At 37.2% G+C, this 27,353-nt stretch overlaps 1 protein-coding gene across 13 annotated transcripts in view; it reads left to right on the forward strand.

Annotated features, from left to right (window-relative positions):
• The window catches only part of LOC128143959 (uncharacterized), a 184,971-nt gene that overhangs the window by 2,858 nt on the left and 154,760 nt on the right, over positions 1 to 27,353 (forward strand). For 6 of the 13 annotated variants that reach the window (XM_052792092.1, XM_052792097.1, XM_052792091.1 and 3 more), the window contains exons 3-6: positions 570 to 680; positions 2,178 to 2,351; positions 12,962 to 13,058; positions 17,049 to 17,156. In XM_052792092.1, coding sequence (XP_052648052.1) covers positions 2,349 to 2,351; positions 12,962 to 13,058; positions 17,049 to 17,156 — 208 coding nt within the window. In that variant the 5' untranslated portion in view covers positions 570 to 680; positions 2,178 to 2,348. Of the gene's footprint in view, positions 1 to 569; positions 681 to 2,177; positions 2,352 to 2,746; positions 2,801 to 12,961; positions 13,059 to 15,851; positions 15,973 to 17,048; positions 17,157 to 27,353 lie in introns of all 13 variants that reach the window. The other 7 variants (XR_008235938.1, XR_008235943.1, XR_008235937.1 and 4 more) reach the window with 6 other exon arrangements.

A 27,353-nucleotide genomic window follows, 5' to 3' on the forward strand; every position in this document is an offset into this window, starting at 1 on the left:
CCTGACAGAAAATGAAGGGGTGACCACATGGAATACAATGTATTGCATAAATAAATTGGGTAAATACTTGGCAGAAAAATAGTTATCTGTCATTCTAAGATCACACATAGATCAGGAGATTCTCAGTACAGTACTTCTAGTGCTAAGCAGCTGTTTTGTCAGGCTTTGACACAAAGATTTGAATGAGTACATGCCATCAAGAAGCTGTTAAGGTGACTATGAAATTCAGGTACTTTTTTTACACATTCCTTAACCATAAAAGAACATGCTATGAATCTTTTCTTTTTAACACATCACTGTCAGTTTTAAAGACCAGAAGGATTATGATTCATTAGTTTTAAAATAAAGACTGAATGAGCATGTTTATAGTCTTCATTAGACAGCATTAATAATAAAAAAAGGTAGTTGTTAATTTTAAACTTCTAGGCTTTTAGCATGTCTTCTATTTGTGCTCTATAAATAAAATATCACTTATTGGTGAACCTTAAATATATCTAAAAAAATTAAACCATGTTTGACAGATCTATTGTTTCTTTCTGTATTTAACTTTCTCATATATTTGGTTCAAGGGAACACTTATTCCGGTCAGTTTATGTTTGGAAAGCTCCAGGGACACAAAGTCTTGTAATATAAACATGGTGGGAAATACGAAGGAGAGCTCTTCTATGGAATGAGAGAAGGTAAGTTAGAGTCTTTGAGTAAGTTTTGTTTAAAACTTACTCTGTCATGACTGAACAGACCTGTTTATGCTGCATAAATATGATTATTTAATTATTTCATTTTTCAAAGATAGCTTTGATCTACTGACAGCCAGGAAACTAAGCTGTTGTTCCTGCTTTATGTTGACTGAATCTGTGAGAATTAGTTTTTGTTTCAAAAATAAGAGCATAAAATACTGAGTAATGTTTGAATATGTATTTAGAAATAGTAATACTTAGTAAAATTTAGAGGTGGAAAAAAAGTTGTTACTGGCTATAATCTACGAGGGAAAAGTCAGTACTGATAAGATGTTAAGATTCAGAAAACAACTGGCACTGTCACAATTATACTTTGGTAACATAGCGTGGGAAATGGAACTGTTGCCTCAATGAATTGCCACTATACAATTGATTAGTTTTCAAACAGAACGAATTGTTAATCGGGAGAAGCTTTATGTCCAGCTCTTACTTCTGGTCACTTTTTCGTATTTAGGAGTTAAATACATTTAAAAATATGCTTAAATGAAAAAAGTTACAGGTGAATTCTGGGACTCCCGTACTTTGGCCAAATTCAGAGATGGGACAGTTTGGTTGACTGAATTTGTAACACTTACATCGTAGGAGAATTTGATACTTTAACAGCCTATCTGCTAATTGATTGGCTACAGCATTTGAAACGATTGGAATGAATTTGAGGGCTCCTGAAAGTTGAGGAAATACTTCTATAGTTTTTGTTCAGTTTCAGTCTAGCAGGACTAAAACAGTTGTTATCTTGCATGTATTTAAGACAGAGTTTAGGTACAGTTACTCAGGCTTGTAAATAATTTCTTAATTGACTGAAATGTAACCAATTTAATATCCTTGTCAAGCTCCACGTTAGGGTATTTCCACTGAAGTCAAGTTACTCAGTGGTGCTAGTGCTTGCAGTGCTACTGAATAGTAAGATCTTTGGAGCAGCAATTTCACTGTGTATGCAATCAGTTGCCTGTTCTGATTTTACTGTAGACATTCATCCTGTATAAAAGCTATGTGCGTGGGTTTTCTTCCTCACGTTTGGAGTTTACTGTGCATGGTACCAATCACTGTGATTTTATTGAGGGTAGACAACCTTCTGCTAATTTAAGCCAACTGTAATTCGGAAAAAAATCAGAAGGCTCTGACCGAAAAGTTGCTGAGTACTTATCAGAAGTGATCAGGCTCAAAATGAATGAATGAATAAACAAGATTTTAATTTCCAACTTGTTGAGGGGCGTATCATTCTCTTTCTCCCTGATGAAAGGTTGGAATGTTGTGTTTAAAGAACTGAACTGTGCCATTTCACTGGTCGCTTGAAATTCAGGGAAAGGACTGTAAGAGTGTGGACTAGATTTGACTGCCATGGCTTATTGTTCCTGGCTCACTTTCTCTGATAGTCTGGTGTATCAGGTCACCAAATCGGTTTTCCTTTAAGAATTTCCTATTTGTTTTTCTCTGTTTTAGGAATAAGGATAATTATGAAGGAGCCTGGATTCTAGACAAGTGTCAAGGTCATGAAATATTGCCTTGTGCTGTTTATCAGGTATATGAAGAAGACTTATGAGAAACTGTACTGATTTGTTCAGAAAAGCTGAAAGGATCATGGTAGAGGATGCTTCAGGCAGATAAATAGAAATGGTCTATGTTTAGAACTAGTACTGTTAGTTCATTTAACAAATTCAGTCCCCACTTTTAATTGAGTAACACATGAAGAGATTTCAAATTTGATTTTTTTTAACATATCCTAATAGTATTTTGTGTAGTTGAATTTAGATTCAATTTCAGTTTGACTTTTCTCGGATATGTAGTCTACTTTGGAGTTTTCTTGTGATTATTATTTGGATTATTCCTTATTTGTAAAACAGGAGTAAACATAATGGTTTGGGGGTGGGAGGAGATGTATGTGTATATGTGCATAAACACATACAAATACTCATACTGACTGCCACCTACATCAAGGTAGAAGGATCAGGGAATATATTTTCGGTGTGAACTAAACAACAGGATAAGATGTGGTGTGGATTATCTTCCAGCAATTCAGTGAGACGACCTTGATGTCTGGGACTTAAGGACCAAATGTGGTTGTGGTAGGTTGTCCTGGTTTCAGCTGGGATAGAGTTAACTGTCTTCCTAGTAGCTGGTACAGTGCTATGTTTTGAGTTCAGTATGCGAAGAATGTTGATAACACTGATGTCTTCAGCTGTTGCTCAGTAGTGTTTAGACTAATGTCAAGGATTTTTCAGCTTCTCATGCCCAGCCAGCAAGAAAGCTGGAGGGGCACAAGAAGTTGGCACAGGACACAGCCAGGGCACCTGACCCAAACTGGCCAACGGGGTATTCCATACCATGGGACGTCCCATCTAGTATAGGAACAGGGAAGGGGGGGCAGGGATTCGCCGCTCGGGGGGACTGGCTGGGTGTCGGTCGGTGGGTGGTGAGCAATTGCACTGCGCATCATTTGTACATTCCAATCCTTTCATTATTGCTGTTGTCATTTTATTAGTGTTATCATTATCATTATTAGCTTCTTCTTTTCTGTTCTATTAAACCGTTCTTATCTCAACCCACGGGTTTTGCTTCTTTTCCCGATTTTCTCCCCCATCCCACTGGGTGGGGGGGGGGAGTGAGTGAGCGGCTGCGTGGTGTTTAGTTGCTGGCTGGGGTTAAACCACAACATAGGTAAATGAATTACTGCATGACAAATCAAGAATAGGATTCTGTCATTGCAATCACAGTGTCTGAGGGTTAAAAAAAAATTTGAAATTTATTACTGAAAATTTGAGAAATGAAATGACATCAAATCTGTGCTTGTCTTGGGATTTTTTTTTAATTATTATTTAATTTGACATCACTTCTCTGGTAAGTGTTTGGAGAGAGAGAGAGATTCTCTGAAGTAACAGCATTTTATACTTTGGAAGTAACTTTAGAACTTGAAAACAGTAACTTTTAATTGTTGCTTACATAGTAAGGTTTGGAACAGGCACTTCATAAACTATTTCATTACCCAGTTGAAATGAAGTTCAGAAACCCAGTACTGATTTCATCATTTAAGTCTCTTTTTCTTTCTGACTTTGATCCTCATTCAGTTTTCTTTGTTGAAAAGAGGGAGTCTCCCTAGGTTTAGTGGAAGTTTGGAGAAGTACGTGTTCAGAGAAGCTAAAAGGTAGGGGAATGCTATTCAATATAACTTTACTATGTGTCTTTAGCCAACTGAGGTTTTTCCCTATGGGAATGGAATCACAACCAAAACTCTACTGAATACTGTTTATGTAGTTAAAATGGAGCATAAAGCACTTAGCTATCTTGCAGTTCCGTCTGCTATTGGTATATATGTAAGGAGGTATCTTGGCTTTTCAGTTAAGGGTTTGGTTTTTTGGTTTGGTTCTCTTTTTGTACCTGTCAACACCCCCGGATTTCTTTTAAATATACATTAAATCTGTTAATGTAAACTTAATTTTTTAATACAGTTTAAAAATCTTTATGTATTTTTCCAGGAACATAAGAAAGTTGGGAATTAAAATCAGTAGGACGAGATAATAAATACTTTTTAGATAAAGAAACAGATGACATGAAAACATGTACAAGTGCTGTTGTGCACTTGTTTCATTATAACCTAAACACTGTTAAGCAAAAATGATGTTGTTACAGTAGCCTCTCACTTCTTGAGACATTGAAGACAGGGTATTTTATGTATATATATATTTGTGTGCGCATGTATGCACACACAGTTTTGTACCACTGGGTGTCTCTCTAGCATCTGTTTTGAGACCGAATTAGTAAATTCTTCAGGCTTACACTTGTTCAGTAATTGGCCTGTCTCTGTAGGGTGTGTTTAGTACTGTATTTAAGTTTACACTGGATGTGTGCTCAAAAGTGACAAGATACTTTGGCCGAAAAAAAAAAAAAATAATCCTGACAGTACTGACAACAGTATCTTGTTGATTGATTTAGTATTTATATTATGCAGAAAACAAAAGACAACCACTTAATGCAAGTGTTCAGTCAGAATATACTGCTTTCAAATTGTATAACTTAACATAGAAAGATTAAAGCGTATGAATACTTTTTTTCAGGCAAAATAATAGGTTAAAATTCTTTTTTTAACCAGTTACTGTAGAATTATGAAAGAGCTAGCCAGCCTTCTGGAAAGGGTCTAAGACACAGCTGTGACCTACACCTTACAGGTGAATGATTTAGCCATGTGTTTCTACAATTTTAATCTCTTTCAGCATGCTGCTTGTAGAGCCATTCCCCTGAGTGGTGGTAGTATAAATATTATTCTCCTTTCTGTCTTTCTGCCCTGAACACCGTCTCAGATCTTAAGTCTTCTATGGCTCTGTCATTCTCTGACAAAATCTATAGTATGCCTGGTCACTTCTTTTATTTCAGATTATAAAGCTGTCAGTAATATACTTTGAGAATAATAATCAGGAACTTAATGGATATAAAATTTTCAATACTGCCTGTTTTTTCAGCAGCCAGTTTTGACACAGTACAAGTAGCTGGTAGAATCTACTACCTGCTTTAAGGATCTGTTGTTGTCAATGAAAAATTGGCAAAAACTATGTGATTAACCACTGGGTTTGTGTGCACAGTATTTATTAAGTTTATACCAGTACATTCCCAACAGATAGGGTAATCGATCAGTATACACTGAAGTCCAACAAAAATCAAGGCACAGTTCCAGCAAAACATGAGTCTACGTAATATGGAAGTAAACAGGAAATATGTGAAAACAAATTAGTGGAATTATGTATGGGCAGCGCAGGGGATGCAAACCCAGTCATAACACAAATGGTAAGACTTGGTTCAGTGCCCAAAAAAGGGCAAGTTACTAAGAAACTCAAGTTAAGGATCTGTAAATTGTCTGCTTTGTCCACATAAACTTTTGCACATGAGATTTTGAAGTTTCTTTTGTATGGTCAGATATCTTGATTCAGTGAATATCAAAGTTTGTGGCTAATCAGTTAGTGTACCCATACTTTGTGCAAATACTTCTATGCTTATAAACTGTGTGTAACTGTAGGGATTTTGAAAAAATAAGAATTTTTTTTCCTTTACTGAAATAGTACCTTGGACATACTGAAGTCATCTGCTAGAACAAAAAGAACATGGGCAAATATTTCAAGCTTTAGGGTATTCTTCTAGCATTACTTCTGTGTGGTATAGAATAGATTGAATAATGGCATGAAAGTTGAATTTGTTTATTTTTCCTCTTCAGTTTGAACTGTAATAATGTCAGGGCTAGGTGTTTGGATCAATCTTTTGCAAGTGATAAATTTTTAGTAAGTGGATGCTGTCAGTTAATAGCATATTGTAGTCTGCGAACCTTCAGAGATTCAGGTCGATTAAATGTCCAGTAAACAAGCAATAATTATATCAACAGAAGAGTCCAATAATAACAAACAACTCTGATTTATTTACTGCTTAACCATAAAACGGATTTCATGTTGGGTAAAAATGTTGTCGAGAGATGCAAGATAGAAAATATAACTGAACACTAGGAAACATGTAACAAAACAAAGCCCCTGACAGCTGCTGATTTAAAAAAAAACAAAAAAACCAAAAAACCCCCACAAAAACAGAACAAAAAACCCAAACCACACCAGTGAGCTATGGTGGCCTGTCTGGTTTTTGTGCATTTGTATGTGCACACATTTGAGAATGAAAGAAAACAATGACATGTAAATGAAGTTTGCAGAGGTTAATGAAGTAAAACACTCATTTTCTTCATGAAAGTATTTCCTTTCTGTGATTTCTCATTTCTGGCTGCTGCTTAAGTCCCGGTAAGCAGATGCTGTGTTCCATTCTGTCCCTGTTGCTACTTCTTTGTGTGTTTTGGCTGTGTTCAGTTTGTCTTCTTTCCCAGAGGAAGGCCTGCTGTTTGATACACCTGTTAACCACACTAAACAGGTGGCAAGCCTTATGGGCTTTTTCACCTGCAGGCTTTTGTCCCCCACCCCCCCCCCCCCCCAGAATCCATTTGAGTTACCTGTTTGGAAGAGTCATAGTTTCAGTTCTGATGCAAATTATTTAAATTACTGGAATTTCAATTGCTCAGAATTACACTGCATACTAGTGGATAATACGAAATTTGAAGATACAGTAAATCTTCCCAAATCTTTATTAGGATTATAATTACAATATAATGATATACAATATAAAAATATAAAGCTATTGCTGATATAAAGACCATGAATGAGTCTCCCTGCTAGTAAATGTTAAGCTCTATTTTAATTGCTTGTGTATGGGACCACAGACTACTGCATCACTCATAGCTCTAGTAATATTTAGAAGTTACTATGTCCCTGTAGTGGCCTGGAAGTGGCCTGAACATGTTTCTGAATGCATAATCTGTAAATTTAATTGCCTTTTTGAGTGTTTTTTAGTGATCTTTAGCTGATACGTAGTTCTGATGCTTGATAATAAGATGTGACAAGAAGAGAGTGGGAAGATGTAATTAGCAGTCTTCATGTAAGAATAAAGACCAGTAATGGGGGGGGAGCAAAACAAAACCAAAACCCCACCAAACTACTATTTCTGTAGTTTATGTAGATTTTGCTATAATATACATATCTTACACTGGGGATTTGTTGAAAATCTTTTATTATAGTAGTCTGTCTTGCTAGAGAGAAACATTGTTGAATACTTCCCTGATTCAGCCTAACAGAGAAATCATCAGGGTTTCGCTTGTTACCTTCACTTTAGAAGACAGATAATGAAAGGCCTTCAGAGAAGGATAAAGTAGGGTTTTGGTAAAAATTATCAGGCCAGAAATAAACCCATGAAAAAACTAATCGGGGAGGAAGCTTGTATTTAAAATGGGTGCTAAATTGCCTGCAGAGTTTGAGGTTTTGGTCTTATTCTGAAGTGCATGCTGATTTGAGAATAAGGTAGTCTGTCAGATCACACACATTCCTATATAAAAAAATGACAGCTAAACATTGTTCTCTAATATGTCTTGATTTAAAATTATATTAATACTTTATATTTATTTCCCTGTTAAAGGATCAAAAGCATTGACAAGTTGTTGTTGTTTTTTATGGATATTAAGCCAGTGTATTTTCTTTTATTAAAACTATTTGAGCGTCAATAACTTTCTGAAATGTTGTGTAGTAACTCTTTGAAGTTTGAGGAGGAAATAAAACCTTGTGTGTCTTTTGACATAAACTGATTTACATTTGAGACTATAGTTCTTGGAATAGATGCAGATTCTCCCAAGTTCTGAAAACAGGCTATATAGCATGAACTACCTGAACATATTCAGCCAGATAAGTAGTCAGGATATACTGGAGTAACTCTGTATTTACATGCAGATGTGTTTGTCTAAATTGATGTCAGCTGAGGCTGTATGCTGTAATGGCAAACATTTTTAAAAAGGAAAGCATGGTTCAGTTGTTACTCGAATCTGTTAAGTAATTTTAACGTGATATTTAAGATCAGGCCCATACAAGTAAGTTTGAGTGGTTGAAGCCAAATAATGAAAACAATTGATAAAAGCCCAAATCAGAGCATGTGGAAATCATATACTGTTAGAGGCAGGCAAGTTTGAATTTGAAATAAACACAATTAATTGCAATAATAAGCGTAATAGCCACTAACTGAAAAATGGAAGCCTCATCAATTAACTGGAAATCGCTCCCTGAAATAAAAAAGAAGTGGTGAGTGCTTCTGACCCATTTACAACATCTTTTTCTAGATTCATGAACAGGTGTCTTTGAACACCTTGCCCTGCTACACAATGTTGGGAGTAACTAACATTAAAAATGTTGTTAATTCCTGAAGAAAAACTGACAAAATGTATATCCATCAAAGCTATCCATCTTGCTTAGTAAGAGGCTCCCCCGAGTAAAGCAACATGTGAATTTCTGTAGTTAATTTACTACTGTTTAGTTGTTTTCTTAGAACTAGTTGTTTCAAAGTTTTCACCCATGATGAATAAATTCCTAACGTCTCACTTTTTTTAAACACAAAATGAGTCATGCTAACCTGTTTTAAGTAAGCTGTTGCAGAAATGAATTAATATGATAATATGACCTTGTGAAATTATTACTGTTCCTGTACTAAATGTTCTTATTTATTACCCATAGCATTTAATTGGGGTTTAAATAAATTCCATATAAACACATGTACTTCAGAAACAATCAACAATTATATTGTGCAGTTACCAGAATAAATTCTGTATTACTGATTCTCAGGATAGGACAATTTCTGTGGTTGATACCTAGCTGATGATAAACAACTTTGCCTTTATCAGTTACTGTTCTTCATTAGCTTCTTTATTTCTGTTTTGGTCTCTGTTAGTAGATTGCAATGTCTTTGTGTCTACTGCATTGTCTCTGAATCACAGAAAATACAGGACCTTACTAAAACTCAAGGATTTTGTTTTGTTTAAAGCAGAATTTCCTGTTCTAGTTTAAAAACAAAACCAAACACAAACAAAAAAAACCCCACAGCATAATACAGCCCATCACTGGAAGCTTGTAGCTTTTTATTTTTCTCCATTTCCTGCTCCCCTTTGTTTGTGTACTAACTGGTAGCTCTTTTTCTGGAGGCCCCTATGTCACTCTGGTTGTTCACGCCTTTGTTTCTCTGCATAAATGTGTGATGTATAGATAGTGCTTATGTGGACGTCAGCATTTCCAAACCTTGCATGTGTTGCATTGCTAAGCAACTTTTAGCAACACTTATCTCTCGTCCTTATGCCATCTGGAAAAGAGGATTAGACAAGGAAATGTGCCAGAGAGAGACAAAGGCACATCTAAGAAAGAGGTGGCTTAATTACTTACGAGAATGAGTGACATTAATAGTAGGCAGTCATCAGAATAGATTGAAAGCAAGCACAGTGCCTTTACAGGTAGCAATAAGGACCCGCTGAGAAAGGTTGCATATTTTATACTCCCCTGTCATTTTTCCTTCCCTAGAGCAGTACACGGCTGAATCCTACTGCATGTTTACATACAGTGATGCAAGATGAAGGCCCCTATGATTTCAGTACATAATTTAGATACAATTCCAGTTATAGTGAGTTTTTTCTAGACCTTCTTCCAGTTGTTATGTACATTCAGGAGTATTACTAGCTGACTACTGTTTTAAAGGTCTCTTCCACTAGGGAGAGAAGATTGTGAAAATGCCAGTGGAGCTTGAAGCTTGTGTATGTTTGTTAGCAGCAGTACTGCTCTCATTGGGATAATGGCTGAAGATAGCATCATATGCTTTAAAGTGAAGGAAGGAAGAGACCAAAGCATGGAAGAAATAGACCAAAGCAAGTAGTATCAGAAGCATATTTCCAAAGAACTGCTTTGTCTTTGCTTTTATCTTCTAGCTTACATCTGTAATTGCTAACAGTGTAAACAAAGTGCTAGAACTTTAGCCGCTAAATCCATCTGGAGTTTCAACTGGGTTCACACACATTTTAGAATTATATAGTAGCACTTTATTTGGTACCTCTGCTGTTATCACACAAAAAGCCAGATATCCAACTTAATAGAAGAATGATCACTTCAGATTTTAGATATTCTTATTCTCTAGTTCCTTATGTACTCTAACATTGGAAGAATGTTGTCTGATAGCTAAACATGATTTAGTACTGTGTAAAACGGTGACATTTGTTACTGAGTTGTTTTACTTCCCATACCCGGACTTTTGACTGTACTTTGACCGTTGTCTGATGATTTCCATATCGGTTTCAACTCTATACTCTTCCAATAATATGGGAACAATTCAGACTAATTTTCAGTGACAGCTCTATGATATTTTTACATGTATCTTGGAATAAAAGTGCATGCTACAATATACAGTACTGTGGGAGATTTCATGGAAAATGGGGGACATTTCTTTGAGCCTGATTATTTAGAGTTAGCATAAGTAGGCCGCAGTTAGCATGAGTGGGCCGGAGTACGTGACAGCTGCAGTGTAAACGGACATGAGGAACTTGGACAGTGGAGCAATTAATAAACAAGATAACAGAACTGCAGAGGCAAGAAGGGGCTGCAAGAGCTTTAATGCAATTAAGAAAGCTGTCATTTCAGCTTAGAGCATTTAGCTGCGGGATGGGGACTTAGGAGTTGGTTTGTATCTTTGTTAAAAATCGGGGTTTCTTTTATTCTTGTATATTTTATTAGGTATAATGTTGCTTTTACTGTGTTTAATTAATTGTGTTCATAGATTTTGTAGGTCACCTTGACCGACATGATAGGTCAAGATTCTCGGTGCATTGCAACCGCATCACAAAACCCATGAACCAGTAGACAGGATGGCTATGACTCGTGCAGCGTGCCTGGCCAGCGAGCGCATGCGTCATAGGCTCCCCATGTTGCAACCGAGGCGGATTTTGGCACCTGCTGGCCACGTGTGCTGAAATCTGTTCCTCTGCAAATGTATAAATACCGGGATTTCCCGAAGAGCATCGGACTGGTGTACGGCAAAGCCATCGTTGCCTCCGTGGGGACGCCCATGTAAAGCTGGCACCTATCGATTGCTGGGCTGAGTTTGCAATGCAAGATGGCATGCAATGTTGCAGAATCGAGCTGCTATTGATTTTCTATTGCTAGCACATGGTCATGGTTGTGAAGATTTAGATGGAATGTGTTGTATGAATTTATCTGATCACTCTGAATCAGTCCATAAAGCTATACAAATAATGAAGGACCAAGTTCAAAAACTGCAGGTTAGTGATGGTTTGGGATGGTTAGACGGGCTGTTTACCCATTGGGGAATTATGGGATGGATAAGAGATCTGCTAAAAATGTTGGGAATTGTTTTGTTAGTATTGGTAGTCTTGTTATTAATTATCCCTTGTATACTCAGTTGTTTAGGAAGGATGGTACAGAATGCAATGGCTAAAGTCTGGATTGTTCAAAAACAAAAAGAGGGATTTGTGGGATACTTGGAAAGTAATGGGCACACAGTGAACAATCCAGACTCGATGGAATTGATCAATTTGTGAGCCAAGGATGTTTTGTAGGCAGCAGGCTTCAAGGACGCTTTGCTTGTGTATACATATTTAGCTAACGGTAGTAAGAGCATTCCAGATGCCTTTAGAAGGCCTTGAACAGAATAAACAAGAAGACAAAAAAAGAAAGATACCAATTAGAAGAACACAGGTGCGCATTCCATGATAAAGGGAACTTGGCAAAGAACCTCAATTCCACAGCTTATCTTGACCAATTAGACTGAGACAAGTTTCGCATGTTTTAGTTAATACAACCAATTATGCCTTATGTTTATATGCATGTGCAGTGTTGTTATAACCAATCATTAGGTGTAACTAGGCGCGTGGACAGCTCATGCTAACCAATCTCTAATTTGCTTATGCGTGAACAGTAACTAGAATGAATATATAAACCGAGCTATCTTGGCAATAAAGTGGCATCTGCTTGATCATATTGATTGTGTGCAGTGTCCGTGACTTCCGCGTCAACACAGTACTATACTTTTCTCGTATCTGAAACTGAAACCAGTATTCCTGATTGTGACCTTCCCTGTCAGCAAATACCTGTGAAATGTCTGACAAACTTTCCTATCCTCCCCTAGTATAGGACCACAAAGAGGAATCGGCTGACTATGCTATCAGTTAATGTTAGTAAAATAGTGGCCATGACCTAATAATCTCAAGATTATACTATATTGAGGAGGAGAGGGTACACTAGAAAAACTACGTATACATCATGATGTAATTCTAAATTGCACGATTACGTATGGACGTTTAATGTTGCTAGAAACTTTAATTGGCTCATACCTAAGCTTCTGTGGTATGTAGCTTTGCAGCCTTAGGAATCTTTAAACTTTTATGTAAAGCGTGTATCTCGAGTGAAATGCAGTCCAAATTTAAATAACTGAAGCTTTTTGGAATTGAGTTTGGTACACTATTTCACTTTTCACAATCTTTAAAAAGCAAAATAATGTGTGATTCTGTATGTGACAAAGCAGTTATTCATTCTTGCCATGTAATTTAATGCGATGTAATATATGAACTGAAGGACCTCACATAATAGTATCCCACAGTAACAAACCTTGGGCAAGAAATGTTTGATTCTCCCCCCTTTCCCCTTTAGAGGAGTGCCACATAATCCTTGGTGGTTGTGTGGTCTCCTATTCAACTTTTCACACAAATGTTGGAAGGGTATTTATAAAAAGCCTTGAGGACCACCCACTTTGCTATTGAAAATTGGCTGAAATAATCCCTTCTTTATAATTTAGCTGTGGTGGTGTTGAAATTTAAAATCCATGTGTATTTCTGTTTAAAGGGGCAGTGGAGAAATGACGTATTCGATGAACGGGGTGCTATAGTTAATTGTTCTGGTGACATCTGTGATGGACTGTGGATCAATGGCTACCCTGCTGGTACGTACATTCATTATGCTCTCCAGTTATTAACAAGTCTTTGATATAATGCTTTGGTTGTCCCTCTTTTGATTAATATGATTTGACTATAGTGTTTAGCATCCTCTAAGCACTTGGCTCTCCTAGAATGCGTAGTTCTCTGGAGCAAGGGGGATAGCTATTTGACTGAGACCTTTCCTGAAGGGAGTGAGCTGTTTGTTCAAATTAAATGCACAACTACACTGAGGTATCAAATGTTCTTGTAATGGATTTTCATTCTTGCAATGAGGGAGAGTTTTTTAGGTTTAATAATGTGGATTTTTAATTTTAAAGTGAAAGCACTTTGGAATTAAAAAGTTGGAAAGATAGCAAAAGAAACAAACTCTGTGTATGCGTGCACGGTATGCATGTGTATGAGAGTGATCCCAGTTAGTTTAAATTATGTCATTAGAAATAGTAAAGAATTGCTCAGCAGGTTATAATTTAAGCACAGAGCAGAAATTAATCCTATCGTAATGCAAAGATACAGACTCAATGGCTTAATAGAAAGCTTTTCTAATCCAATTGACTTCTGCATGAGGGGACTGTTTACACAGAATATCATAGTTCCAACTTGAGTGCAGCTGGTCAAGAGATGCTTGTAAGTAAATTTTTGTGTTGCCTCACTCGGATATGAATGTATCACCTCAAAGGAAATGATCCAAAGAACTTGAAATACAGCATATATGCATGTACTCTTGGTATCAAGCAGCAAAACGTATGGAATGGAACTCAGAAGAACAGATCTGTGCAGCAGCCCGTCTTAGGAATATTTGCATGTCAGAAGCTCTACTGTAGGATGTTAACGCTCTAAAAATGAAATACTTAAATCAAAAAATCAGAAGAATATAATTCCCCCGATTGATTGATTTCTATCTTTAATATTAGACATACTTGTAATGCTAGGTCATATTTTCTGAACCCAGAATGAAAATGTTTATTTTTAGAAGCGTTTCCTATAAAGGAGTAAGTTTTTGTAGGTTTCATAAGTGTCACGGTAAAGTGCTTCTTTAATTCAGTCAAAGTTGATAGTAATCAAAATTCATAGCTATGTTCAAACCCTATAAAATGTTGTGATGGTTTGCTTCATGATTAGTTAGCAGATGTTAACTTTAACAGGCCCTTTCTTCTGGCACTGTAAGCTGAACAATAAGGAATTGAATAGGTCTTGAAGAAATTGTTACACAATCATGGAAGTATTCTCTTCAGATTACTATAAGGATATATTTGAAGAGAGAAAATTTGTGCCGCTCCTGTTCATTGGATACTTAGAAGACTTAATTTTCCCTTTTCTCAGCAGTGCAATCATTTACATTCTGTATTAAGAAAGCATGATATTCCTGTTTATCGCTAAAACTTAATTGTTTTTTAAATCCTTTTAAACTGCATTTTTGTGGCAGTCAAGGTTATTCACAGGACTTCAATTTAAAGTAAATGTCTAGATAAGTATTTCAGGCAGAATGATAGCTTGGCTTTTGTGAAGTAACTGCCTTCATTAAAAGGAATGATACCTTCTTTCCATCCTTCTGGGAAGACAGGTTCGCTTTAATGTCATGATTGTCCAAGCCAGGTATAGTTGATATTGTTTGCTCTGTCTTCGCGAGGCATTCACCTTCACAAGGACTGGAGACTCTGGATGTCTTGGGCAGCATTTTAGCTGTACGTTTTTGCTAGCTTTCTGTTGGAACTTTGCAACAAGTTTATCTACCAAAGCTTCAAGTGATTTTTACTTAAGTGAACTATTTAGTTGTTGAGCTGCGTTTGTGTTACTTTACCTGGAACTTACGAGTGCTTTAAATTTTACAGTAGTTACACCAGGAGAGAGTCAAGGTCATAATTATTTCCTTCACTTTCTCTTGTTCCCTGAAACAACAAAGAGAGAAGAAATTTTACAGCTGCTTAATGCAAGAACCTGCTGTTCTGAATCCATTCTTAAATAAGCAACATAAAATTATGGGAAAAAAAAAAAATAATGGGGAGGCTGCATGGGTGGCCTCTGTCAGAAGAGGCCAGGGGCTGCCCTGTGCTGGACACTGCTGGTTCCAGCTGGCTCTGCAACGGACCTGCTGCTGGCCAAAGCTGTGCCCGTCAGCAAAGCTGTGGCACCTCTGTGAAAACTTATTTCAGAAAGGGTAAAACACACACAACAGTGAGGAGTGAGGGGAAGAAAAGTGTGAGAAACAATCCTGTGGAGACCAAGGTGAGAGAAGGAGGAGGTTCACCAGGTGTCAAAGCAGATACTTCTCCTGCAGCCTGTAGAAGTTTTGCAAGAAACCATGGTGGAGCAGGTGTTTCTGTGCAGCCCGTGAAGAGGACTACAGCGGAAGAGATGATCACGCTGCAGCCCATGGAGGACCCCACGTTAGAGCATGTGGAGAGGAAGTGAAAACACAGTTGGATGGGCATCTGGCACCCAGCCAAGGTCAACCCATCACAGATGTTATGGAAGATACAACAAATAAAGTTACAATGGATCATCCCATCCAATTGATTCTGATTTGGTTGAGATTTTCTTTCACTTGAGTCATAATTTTTAACATTCTTCTTAATTTTACCCTTAGTTGTTGTCATCAGGCATTTACTTTCCTGTATTTAATGCTGCTGGCCAAAACAGAGTTCTGTTGCTTTTTTGAGTAAGAAGTACAGTAAGAGTGTTTTATACTCTGACTTAAAATCTTTACCTGAACTTGTAATGTAGTGACACAGTAACAGTAAGATAGTTACTATATGAATGTGACATACTAATTATTGACTTGTTGTTCTTTTGATGATCAGCTGTGATTAGTCGTGGTCTGGAGATCTGGGCCGGCATCAGAAACCACCAAATCCCATCAAGGTCTGCTACCAACTCATTTGAGTTAATTAAGAAACTGAGAGGAAAACAGTTAACTCCTGTGTATGTACTGTGGGGAAGAGCCAATTTCATTATGTATTTCCCTTGATTAATATGTGTATGCAGTAATCTAAAACCAGGTAGTTAGTTTGCCAACTTGATAAATTACAGCAAATGTGCAAGTGTTACACCCTAAAAATAGTAGCAAATACCGTTTTTAGATGCTGAGGTGTTTTTGTGAATGTCAGATATACTTTTATAATGTAATATTCAGCCTTTAAAGAGTGCAAGTTGTTTCCCGCCCTCCCCTGCCCCCAACTGGTGGCTTCTGACTATTCAAGGAAGGATTTCATAATCAAGGAAATACAGCAAGCTCTGCCTTCAAAAAAAATAGGACCATAAAAATCATCCTTCTAAATACTGGCTTGCGATCCTAAATTAATAATTAATTTCTGAAGTATTGATAAATCCCCTAAAGTCCCTAGAAACTGCTGAATGTGTTAGTATGTCTAAGAAGCCAAGAACCTTTAAATCTCACTGAAATTTGTTTCAAAAATCTCACCCAGCATTTGGTTTCTCTGTATATTTCTATAGAAACAATTTTCTTTTTTTCCCTGTCAAGGATAATAGCTGATGTCAGAATTGTAAATACTCAACAGTAATTATTTGAAGTACAGTACCAGATGAAATAGAATCTACAGTGAAATATTTCTTTGAAGCTGTGAAACTTGATTCTTTGTTTATTGGGGAAGTCGCTGCTTTAAGTTTGTGCAGCATTTCAACCGAACTTGGAAAACACAAGGAGTAACCTAAATGAATTATATATCCCCATTTGTCAGCTGAATCTCCAGTTTGGCAAAATCTAATAGACTTAAGCTGTTGGAGAGGTAGTTCTCAATAGTATGCTTACTGTATGTTTTCTGCTGTATACCCAGCTGTAAATTTAATATACTGAGTACCTAATGGCTGTCATGGTGAATTTATTCTTGTATTTGGTCTTAATTAAGGTTTAAAAACCTAGCAGCACAAACAAAAATGTCAAAACTATTTTCGTTCACTGGATTTGAGTGTGTGAGCTATCTTTTGACATATGTTGCATCTGGAAACTGGGAACTGAAGTCTACTGTTTCTGTCATTAGCAATTCTGGATTTGCACTGGCTGATTTACCAGTCCCTAAGGGAGATAGAGCCAGAATCTGGATCTGACACCCTATGTGGAGCAGGAGATGCTTCGAGCAGCCAGCATGGTAAGTAAAGATAATGGATTAGTTGACTGCTCAGCCTTTTAGTTAACTGAAAAATGAAAAAGTATCTTTGCATAGCAGTAAAATAACTTGAGAGTGTAAGAAACTGCCTTTGTAGTATAAACAGGTAGTTCTTAAGTGATTTTCTTTTTAGCACAGAGTGTTTAATTTCTCATAATAAATAGAAACAAAACAATTTTGACATTGATTCCACTTTATAAGAGAAATCTATCCCTCCTAGGTTTTCTCCTCAGTTACTTTAATCAGGCCAAACACTCGTGTGCAGTAAGATCAAAAGAGTTCAAGTAATAGTTTCTGCAGTCTTAATTCATTTACCAAGAATGAAATAGGGCCTAAAATTTGAATCTGGAGTCCAGATTTTATACCCTTCACTAATGTTCAGAAATACTGCTGGTACTTCACATACTCCTAGTAACAACTTTGGCATGTGGAACGGGTCCCATAAATGCAGCAGTGGGAGTGCTAGCTTCAGGAAAAATCAGAAATATTCAGCCATATAGGCTTTTACGTCCATGCAAAAGCCATTTTACGTTGGTATAAAATATTCAAGCGGATGGTGCAGGCAGAAAGTTTTAATTTTTTCCTGACTTAATATTCTTCTGTTTCCTGTCGTGTCTGATTTACAATTCTTGGTGAATGAACAGCCAGCAAGCTTTAACTTGTGAATTACTTTGGTGCTGGAGTAACAAGTACTGCTAGTCCAAGCAGTGAGAAGTTGAGAGTCAAAAAACCACTTTTCCTTCAGAAACACCCATGACCTGATTTGGCTTGTTAAGATTCTAAGGGTGGTGAATTTGGGTTCTGTTTGTTTATATTGTGAGATTTGAAACATCAGAATTGACAAAGTCTTACTCTGTATCCATAATACTAGAAGACATAACACCTTCCCTTGATCCCCTGATTGCAACAGAGAGGATTAAGAAAAAAACCACAAAATACTCCAGGCCATGTAATAAAATCACAAGAGTCAGTCACTTTGATTTGAGGTTTCAAATTTGATGCTTCTGAGGAAGCTTTTTGTTGCTGAGGACTTGGTAGCTGGGACTGCAAAGGTAACTGTCCTAGCTATGTGTTACTTCACAAAATTCACTAAAAACAAGCAGTTGTTTTTGCAATCCATGTGCAAATCCTGTCTGTGACTCATGCAATTTAATCAATTAGAAACAAAATATCTTGTGACTCTCTGGATGGGGTACCATATGTTGCAACAGAAAAAGAGCACTTTTAGAGGAGACATTTCAGTGTTTTTGGAAAGATGATATTGCAGAAAAAACGTAGAAAATGTGTTTTGCTTTAAATATTAGGACTTCAAAACAAAAACCTGTAATTCTTTTACATAGTTCACTGAGCTAAAGATATTTTGGGGGATTCAAGGCATCCTGTTATTACAGGCAGTCAACCATAGTTTTCTGGCCTTACAGTGTCACTACTTGGCTATGCAAGTTTGTGTGCATGTGCACATGTACATGTGCTAATTGATGCATTTTGCTGTGCCCTTTAGGAGGATGGAATAATACATGTACGAATGATTGCTTCGTTTTCCATAATTTTGAAACATTCTTTTGTCCTGTGAAGAGATGGAACAACAAAGTGACTGTGCAACAGCCACACACACATTCATCCCAGCCATCTCTGTCTTCCGCTGTCCCACCCTTATTTTCATTCACACTAGCATGTGTAACTTGCAAAAAATTACTAGTTCATGCAGTTCTATTTTGTCCATATTCAGTTGTTTTTTAACTAACCAAAATAAATGGAAAATGCTTACTTAACACCTGAAGTATTAAAGATATCCCAAAATTACCAGTATTAAATAAATACATCGTCCTTTTGGTTGGCTTATTCCAAGGGCATTTCATTACCAGATCTTGGGTTAACACATAAAAATAATGTTCTTGCTTTTGTGGGACACAAAAATGGAAAGAGTGGAGGTAGAGTTCAGCACAATATTTCCAGATGTCATCCTTTGGCAAAAATCCTTATCCAGATCAGGTAGATACTTCATTCCAATTGCAGTTTTTAAGTGAGAATAGTAGTAGTAGTAGTAGTACTCTGTATTCTCTACTAAGACAATGCAGATTAATTTCCATGTGTTTTTAAACTTGAAATCTTTTGTATAATTATGTATTTAAGTAATCCGTCTTCTATGAAAGGGAGAAGGATTATAAGCTCAGGTGCTATTGATCGCATGTGAGGTCAGAGGAAGCAAATGTGGACCTTTGGGGCATGGTATTTTTCATTTTTAGACTTATTCACAGGTCAAGTTTGCCCAAAGCAACATGTCTGTGATTGTCCCTTAATGTGACCATTCCTTCAGCAGGACTTCTTGGACCACAGAATTCTAGTCTATTCTTAAATATCCCTCAACCACAAATGTTTTCTTCCTTGGGGTTCAGTGATTAGAAAATGTCAGCTGCAGCAAAGTGTGAGGACCCTGCTACTCTGTTGTCTGAATTGTATTTAAGAGTGCACTGTTTTTTACGGTGCTGGGATTTTGAAGAATTAGGCTTTTATTTTTGAATTTTTAAATTGAGTTTTTAAGTGTTCTGTTGAGGTCATGTGTAGAGTGATTTCTTCGTAAGATAGCATTGTCTTTCTGAGTGTTCATGGCAGACAAATAGTGGGACTTTTCAGAGTTAACTAATCATCATTGATTTTAGTGAACGAATTGTGTGTTTTGTCAGGGACGTTAGAATAATTGGTACTGGAAGGCAAGTTAGGTGAAGTGAGGCAGAGAGGGTAGAAAGAGTGGGGAAAGATGCCTAGGGGACTAGAAAAAAGGAAGGAGGGAAGAAAGAAAAGGAAAAAAGAAGAATGAAGAACACTTGAACAGCTATTGAAAGATTCTTTTCTCTGGCCATTGCTCTACTGATTTTTCTTCTGATTCTTCTCATCTCTGCTTTTGGAGAGAAATGTTGGCTAACGCTCAAAATACCTTTGGAGTAACTTCTGCCGATGGGTAAATGATGAGATCCTTCAGGCTTTTATGCATCACTGCCTATAGTATGGATATAATCATGCAATGATGGAGAATCATCCAGTTTTTATCCAGTATTGATGAACTGTCAGTGAAAGAGTTCCAAGACATTTTGTTGTTTAGTGTGATGGGTTGACCCTGGCTGGACGCCAGGTGCCCACCAAAGCTGTTCTATCACTCCCCCTCCTCAGCTGGACAGGGGAGAGAAAATATAACAAAGAGCTTGTGGGTCGAGATAAGGACAGGAAAGATCACTCGCCAATTACTGTCACGGGCAAAATAGACTCAGCTTGGGGAAAACTGACTCAATTTATTACAAATCAACCAGAGCAGGGTAATGAGAAATAAAATCAAATCTCAGAACACCTTCCCTCCACCCCTCCCTTCTTCCCGAGCACAACTTCAGTCCCGGATTCTCTACCAACCTCCCCAGCGGCACAGGGGGACGGGGAATGGGGTTTACAGTCAGTTCATCACACATTATTTTCTGCCGCTTCATCCTCCTTAGGGGGAGGACTCATCACATTCTTCCCCTGCTCCAGCGTGGGGTCCCACCCACGGGAGACAGTCCTCCACAAACTTCTCCAACGTGGGTCCTTCCCACGGGCTGCAGTTCTTCACAAACTGCTCCAGCATGGGTCCTTTCCACGGTGTGCAGTCCTTCAGGAGCACACTGCTCCAGCGTGGGTCCCCCACGGGGTCACAAGTCCTGCCAGAAAACCTGCTCCGTGGGCTCCTCTCTCCACAGATCCGCAGGTCCTGCCAGGAGCGTGCTCCAGCGCGGGGTTCCCACGGGGTCACAGCCTCCTTCGGGAACCCACCTGCTCCGGCGTGGGGTCCTCCACGGGCTGCAGGTGGAGATCTGCTCCACTGTGGACCTCCATGGGCTGCAGGGGGACAGCCTACCTCACCATGGTCTTCACCACGGGCTGCAGGGGAATCTCTGCTCCAGCGCCTGGAGCATCTCCTCCCCCTCCTTCTTCACTGACCTTGGTGTCTGCAGGGTTGTTTCTCTTACATGTTCTCACTCCTCTCTCCAACTGCCGTTTCCGTCTGTCCCAACTTTTTTTCCTTCTTAAAAATGTTATCGCAGAGGCGTTACCGCTATCGCTGATTGGCTTGGCCTTGGCCAGCGGCGGGTCCGTCTTAGAGCCGGCTGGTATGGGCGCTCTCAAACACGGGGGAAGCTTCCAGCAGCTTCTTACAGAAGCCACCCCTGTAACCCCCCTGCTACCAAAACCTTGCCACACAAAGCCAATACATTTAGTAATAACATATATGTAGCTATTGTTTAAATATGGATGTTTTTCCATATTTCAATTAGGTAATGAGATCCATGCCCATGAAAGATGTATTAGATGTAATTTGACTGGAAAGCCTCTTTAGTCACTGTTTAATAACATATATCTTAACGCTTACAAATTAATTTCTAGTAGTTTCATGGTGTCGGCCAAGCAAGTAAGCTTGGTATCAGTGCAGCTCTTTGGGGTCTGGGGGTTTTTTTTCTTGCTACTAGTGATGTATTTTTACAACATTTTTTTGTTTCAGTATTAAATATTTTCCAAGACTCTGTTTAGAAAATGCAATAATGACTGCTTAAAGTAGGATTAGATACATTACTAAATAGACTTTGAGTAGCAATGTTATCTTGGTTATTTCAGTTTGCTACACTAATGGAAGCAATGCGTGCGTGTTGAGATTTTCTCCTCCATATTCTTCATGTTATTGCAAGACAACACAGTGTAATAAAGAAAGAAATTTCTAGGCACTGATATCAGTGACATAATGCTGCTAGTTGTCCAGATTGTTGTAATCCCTCTGTTTTACATTTGCTTCATATCATCACGTTTCTGCTGCATCAGCTAAAATATTTTTCATATTTTTGCATCGAAGAATGTTATTGTGCTACATGTCTTAAATTTAGGGGAATTTACAAGACTGAGTAACAAGCTTTCAATTGAAACCAGGGCTAGGAATGTACGGAGCTTTTGTATTAAGCCAACTCAAACATATCGCTGGTTCATTGTTTAGAAGATTGGAGCTGTAAAAAGCTCAAGTTTTGCCTCCTACTGTTTTTAGGTTGCAAGTGCTTAGCCTTAAGTATTCTGCCATCTAATTCAAACTTATCACTATTTGATACTTTTTCTTCCTTCACCCGCTAACTCCACTGAGTTCCAGTAAAAGTATAGCTAATTGAGATACTTTTTTGAATGTTCATTATGGATGAATGGATTCCCTTCTTATTTTACCATTGTGCATGTTCAATTGATAACATTGGATTTGAATGAGGAACAAGACACATCTAGGTGAAGTAGTAACCGATAATTTTAGGCAGTCATTTAAGCTGAAAGATTGTAGTTCAGGCAGACCTACATTAAAATTACTGGGTAAGCAGGGTAGAAGACAAACAAGACTGGGTTTCCAAGATTTGAGCTCATGGAATTGTAGACAGTTTGTTTAACAAAAAAGGGAACAAAAAAGAGCTACTCTTCACATCATAATGTCATAGCTCCAAGCTAACAAAAAATTGGCTGTATGCATAAATTTAATCACATAATAAATGTTTCAATGGATTAAAATGGTGCATGTAACTAAATAGTCTGAGGGGGGAAAACTTATTTTGTGCCATTCCGTGTTTAAAATGTTTTGGTTTTAATAATGTTAAAGTTTTCTTTATGGCCTTGATAATTCAGGAGAATACGTGTTAATCTGTAACAGAAATAACTTGAGCATAAATGTTTTGAGATTGTCCTTTAATTGGCAGTACTCAATTTGATTAATTGAAGTTTTAGATTCATCAATAGTGAGAAAGTTTATGTAATGAGAGATTGTCTTTTACAGGAATTTGTACATCGAAACTTACCAAAAGGGTAGATATGATGATGATTTAGCTTTGGAGCCTGCAGGAAGGCCAAACCAAACCTGCATTTTTTCATATGTAGTTGGACATGTGACAATGTAAGGATTTGGAGCAATTTTATAGTTGCTAAAGCAGGGTGCCCCTTTTTAGACTATTTGACAAAAATGAATGTGTAACTTATTTCAGGAACAGCATCAGGTGACACGCAGGCTGACATATGTTAGTTTAAAAAGAAAAAAAGAAGAATAGTTACCATAACAACTGACTTGCCACTTGTATTTCCAAGACAGTGAGTATCTTAAAAGAAAATGTAATAGGTCAGTCACATGCATGTTAGCAGCGTTTTCAGTGAAAAAGCGCAAAACATTTTTTCAGGGGGGGCAAGAATGATTTTTTTTTTTTTTTTTTCTTTTTTCTCCTTACTCAAGTAAGGTTTTGATATTGGAACTAAGATTATGTTCTTAGATGATCGTGTCCATTACTGGAAGCAGCAGCAAGTTAAGTATGTTTAAAAACAAAACAAAAACCCCCAACCCTGAATACTTGCTTTCTAATCATATTAGGGAATACTCTGGACAGCTGACCAGAGAGAATCTTCTGTATTAAACAATGCACTATCAGGTGCCTTTTTTTTTTTTTTTTTTTTTTTTTAAATCTTGAAGACTCAGAACAATCTATTTATATTTTTGATTCATTGTTGAGGACCTGATTCTGCTCATGTTTGAAGTCAATAGGAGTTTTACCTTTGACATCTGTGTTTGCATGTTCAAGCCTTAACATGATTTATTTTCTATTTTCTGTCAGCTTCTCTGAGCTAACTTCAAAGCCTGCTTCCAATCCATGTTTCCTACTTCTCCACTGAAGCCCTTAGTGCTAAAACTCTTGACATCATCAATAGAGGTAGCCTGAGGATCATCAAAGAATTCTTTGAAGACTTGTTAGTAATTTCCACTACAGACAAATATTCTGCTGAAAAAAGGTTTTGACTCTACCCCCTCTTTCCTGCAGGCAGTGATAAATAAAGAATTTCTGCGAATCAGATTATTTTAAATCTGGCATTTCATATGTTCTCCTGGGTGGGGGCAAAGGGAAATTGCAGCTATAATTAGGTTTCTCCTCTATTCTGTTATTTAGTTTTGTTCTTATCTGGCCTGCATTTCAGCTAGCAGTTTCTGCTTCTTTTAGCCTATAGATATGTATTGTAATTTTGATCATTTTATCTGGAATTTTATGTGAATCCATCGCTGTAGTAATTACTGTATTTCAAAAGCAAAGAAGCCTGACTTCTCCACATATGACATGAAGAAAGAAATACTAGGTTTTGGACTCATGTAAGTTAGTCATCTAAGGAGAAATAATTTTTCATTAGCAACAATATGTAAATTTAGTATCTAAACTGTCTACAGTAACTTTATTTTCTTAACAGTTTCTCTCTTAGTTCTCTTAAAGGTCTGAAAAGACACTTATTTGGGTATGGTAATGAGAACCTGTTAGAGCCCACAGTTAGGCATTTCATTGATGTGCGTGCAGCCCTTCCTGAGAATCACTGCTTGCCATTGATTTCTCAGTGCCACAAGGTGGTTGCTTGAAAGAATGAATTAGTCTTAGCGTACATAAGTTCTGTGAATTTAAATGTACACATTTAACTCCCTTGAGACAAGCATCAGGACAAGACATATAATATAATTACGTGGCCAGAGCGCACTATCTCACGGTTGTCTGTAGTACGTCAAGAGATCTCTGTTGTACTCACTGGAACAAAGTGTGGTTATATAGTATTTCTCTGTTCGTCTCATGAGATTTTGAAGTAATGCTAGTAACAGAATTGCAGCATCTGCCTCTTCCACTGCAGTTCCTTTTAATGTTGCTTAAAATGACACTATTTAGGTTTATAAATCCACAGATTGACCAATCTTATTATTTTAAAAGTAATAGGGGAACTCTGCATTCTAAATATCTACATGCTTTTTAAATCTACTACTCAAATAATAATGAAAAGATTATTTTAATGGACCTAAAAGAAAGATGTTGAATGTTTCTTCAGCTGCCTCTGTAGCAGCTGGAATAAAATATTACTAATGCTGATCCCAGATCTTTGTTGTATTGCCATGGTTTTATGTGAACATTTTTTTTAAAAAATGGCATCAGAAGCACTGTTATAGGTACCTACAGAAATTACCATGTTTATTTTGAGTCTATTTGCTGTATGTGCACGGTAATCTTTACAAATTCAAGGGATATTTTACATAAAAGTGTGCATAATTTAAAAAAAAAAAATATTAGAAGGGAAAAGTTAGAGCAGTACCCTGCTTGTTTGACAAGAACAGGTATAGGGGTACACTGACTTTGCTGTGCACAACTGTACATAGTCAGAGACCAGAATTAAGTTTTGTGAGCCCCATACAGGTGTCTCTGATATCATCTTTTTCTTTTATATATTGAGAATGTTTTGTAGCTTTTATTTGCTCTCTCTTCTCGTGTACCTCTCCCTCTGCTGGAAGAACGTGTCATTGCCAGATGGTAAAACAACTATTGTGTATGTCCCTAAAAGTAGGAATAGATATAAAATAAAAACTTCTACCACTATCCATAATTATTTTTTGGCTTGGCGGAGGAAAAAGACCAATGAGTGAACCTGCTTTGTTGACAAACGACCTAACAGATGATGACAGGGGAAAAAGAATACCAAAGGTGGGAACTTCAGTTGACGGATACCTTGGGAAAAAAATTCAGTTCAAAAAAGCAAAGCCATGGTCATCTACATTCGCATTTTTTAAACCCATGTGAAATTTTAGAATAATAATTTTGTCAGAGTTCAATAATTTCAAGATTTCAATCATTCATGTGATTGTGGGTTTATAAAATCTGATCTCAAGGATTGTCCTCTGGCAGATAGGTACATTTCTGTTGCTATTTCAGTGCAACAGGGTGAGCTTTTTCACTGAAAGTTAGATACAATAGTCACAAAATTGTATAATAAGATAAGTTTATGTTGTTGTAGATTTTCATTTCTTCTTGCTGGACCATCTTTTTGATTTTTTTGCTAGACTGTGTCCTGCAGCATTTCCTGGTATTAAACAGAGTTCTCTATGCAAGGATTTTACTTTTTGAGGAATGAGTTACATTGCAGTCAAACCCAGATGTATTGACTCCTTGATCTCAGTTCAGCAAAGTCTTCCATAAACGATCTAAGATGTTTTAAAGACAATGCGATTTAAGTATATTTTTTTACACATTCTGCATGTGGTAGCTTGTGTGGATGAATAGTCTCAAGTCCGTATTTTACTCAAGGTTTATATTGCAGTGAATGTTTTTGAAAAAAAAAATGCTAAGCTGAAGTACACTTTCTTGTATTGCTATAGGGAGAATGTTGAAGAAGAGTATAAGGCATTTATAGAGGAGGGTGCAGCCTAGCTGGACATAAAATAGTAAGGAAGACTGTTGTTAAATGGTTATTTTGCAGATTATACCTTTGAGGGTTTTTGTATTGAGGTTTTTGGATTCTTCTTCCTCTAAAAGTGATGCAGACTTTGGGTAGGACTGGCATATTTCTTCATACTTTATTGGTGGAAATCATTGTGAATTGTTTCAGGCCTTTCATATACAGAGAATCTAAAACAAAATAGGAACCATTATTGTGTTTTAACTGATTGGATTAAAAGCATTCCTTCCAATCACTCCCATCTTGCATCTTCCTTTACTTCATTCCAAATATTTTGAGACTTTGCAATGTAGTACTTAAGCTTGTATGTGGAGTGAATAACATGTTTGGTAAACATCAGTCTGTGCAGATTTATTCTTTTCTTTTATTTGAACTTCTGAAATAATTAACAATGATGATCTCTCTTCCCCACCCCATTTTTTTTTTTTTTTTTTTTTTTTTTGGCAAATGAGACTAACTAGATATGTGCATCCGTACCCAGAGAGAGTCTGCCTTTTGTCTACTACTGTAATTGACCAATCAATGCACTGTACATATGCATGAACATATATATACATACATATGTGTGTATATATATGCAGTGCTTGTTTTGTTTCTTCTAAACTATCAGAGTTACTTCAGATGGGATTTTACAGTTAGTGCTGACTGAAGAAAAATGCAAGACTAACATCTTGCATTGTGCAGAGTTACAGTTTATAAATTGAAAAAGAACCAGAAATGCAATTGATCCTCATTCAGGAGGAATCCCCCTTCTCTTGTGCAGGAAAGTAGGATTTAAATCTCTCTCATGTAAAACATACCTGCCTAATAGCCTTTTGTTTTTCAGCACTGAAGAACAGTGCATGCAGTAGTTGAATGGAGGCGTTCTGCATGAACACAAGGAAGCTCAAGGTTCAGTGT

The sequence above is a fragment of the Harpia harpyja genome, chromosome 7 (assembly GCF_026419915.1).
Source record: "Harpia harpyja isolate bHarHar1 chromosome 7, bHarHar1 primary haplotype, whole genome shotgun sequence".
In the NCBI taxonomy this organism is placed as follows: Eukaryota; Metazoa; Chordata; class Aves; order Accipitriformes; family Accipitridae; genus Harpia; species Harpia harpyja.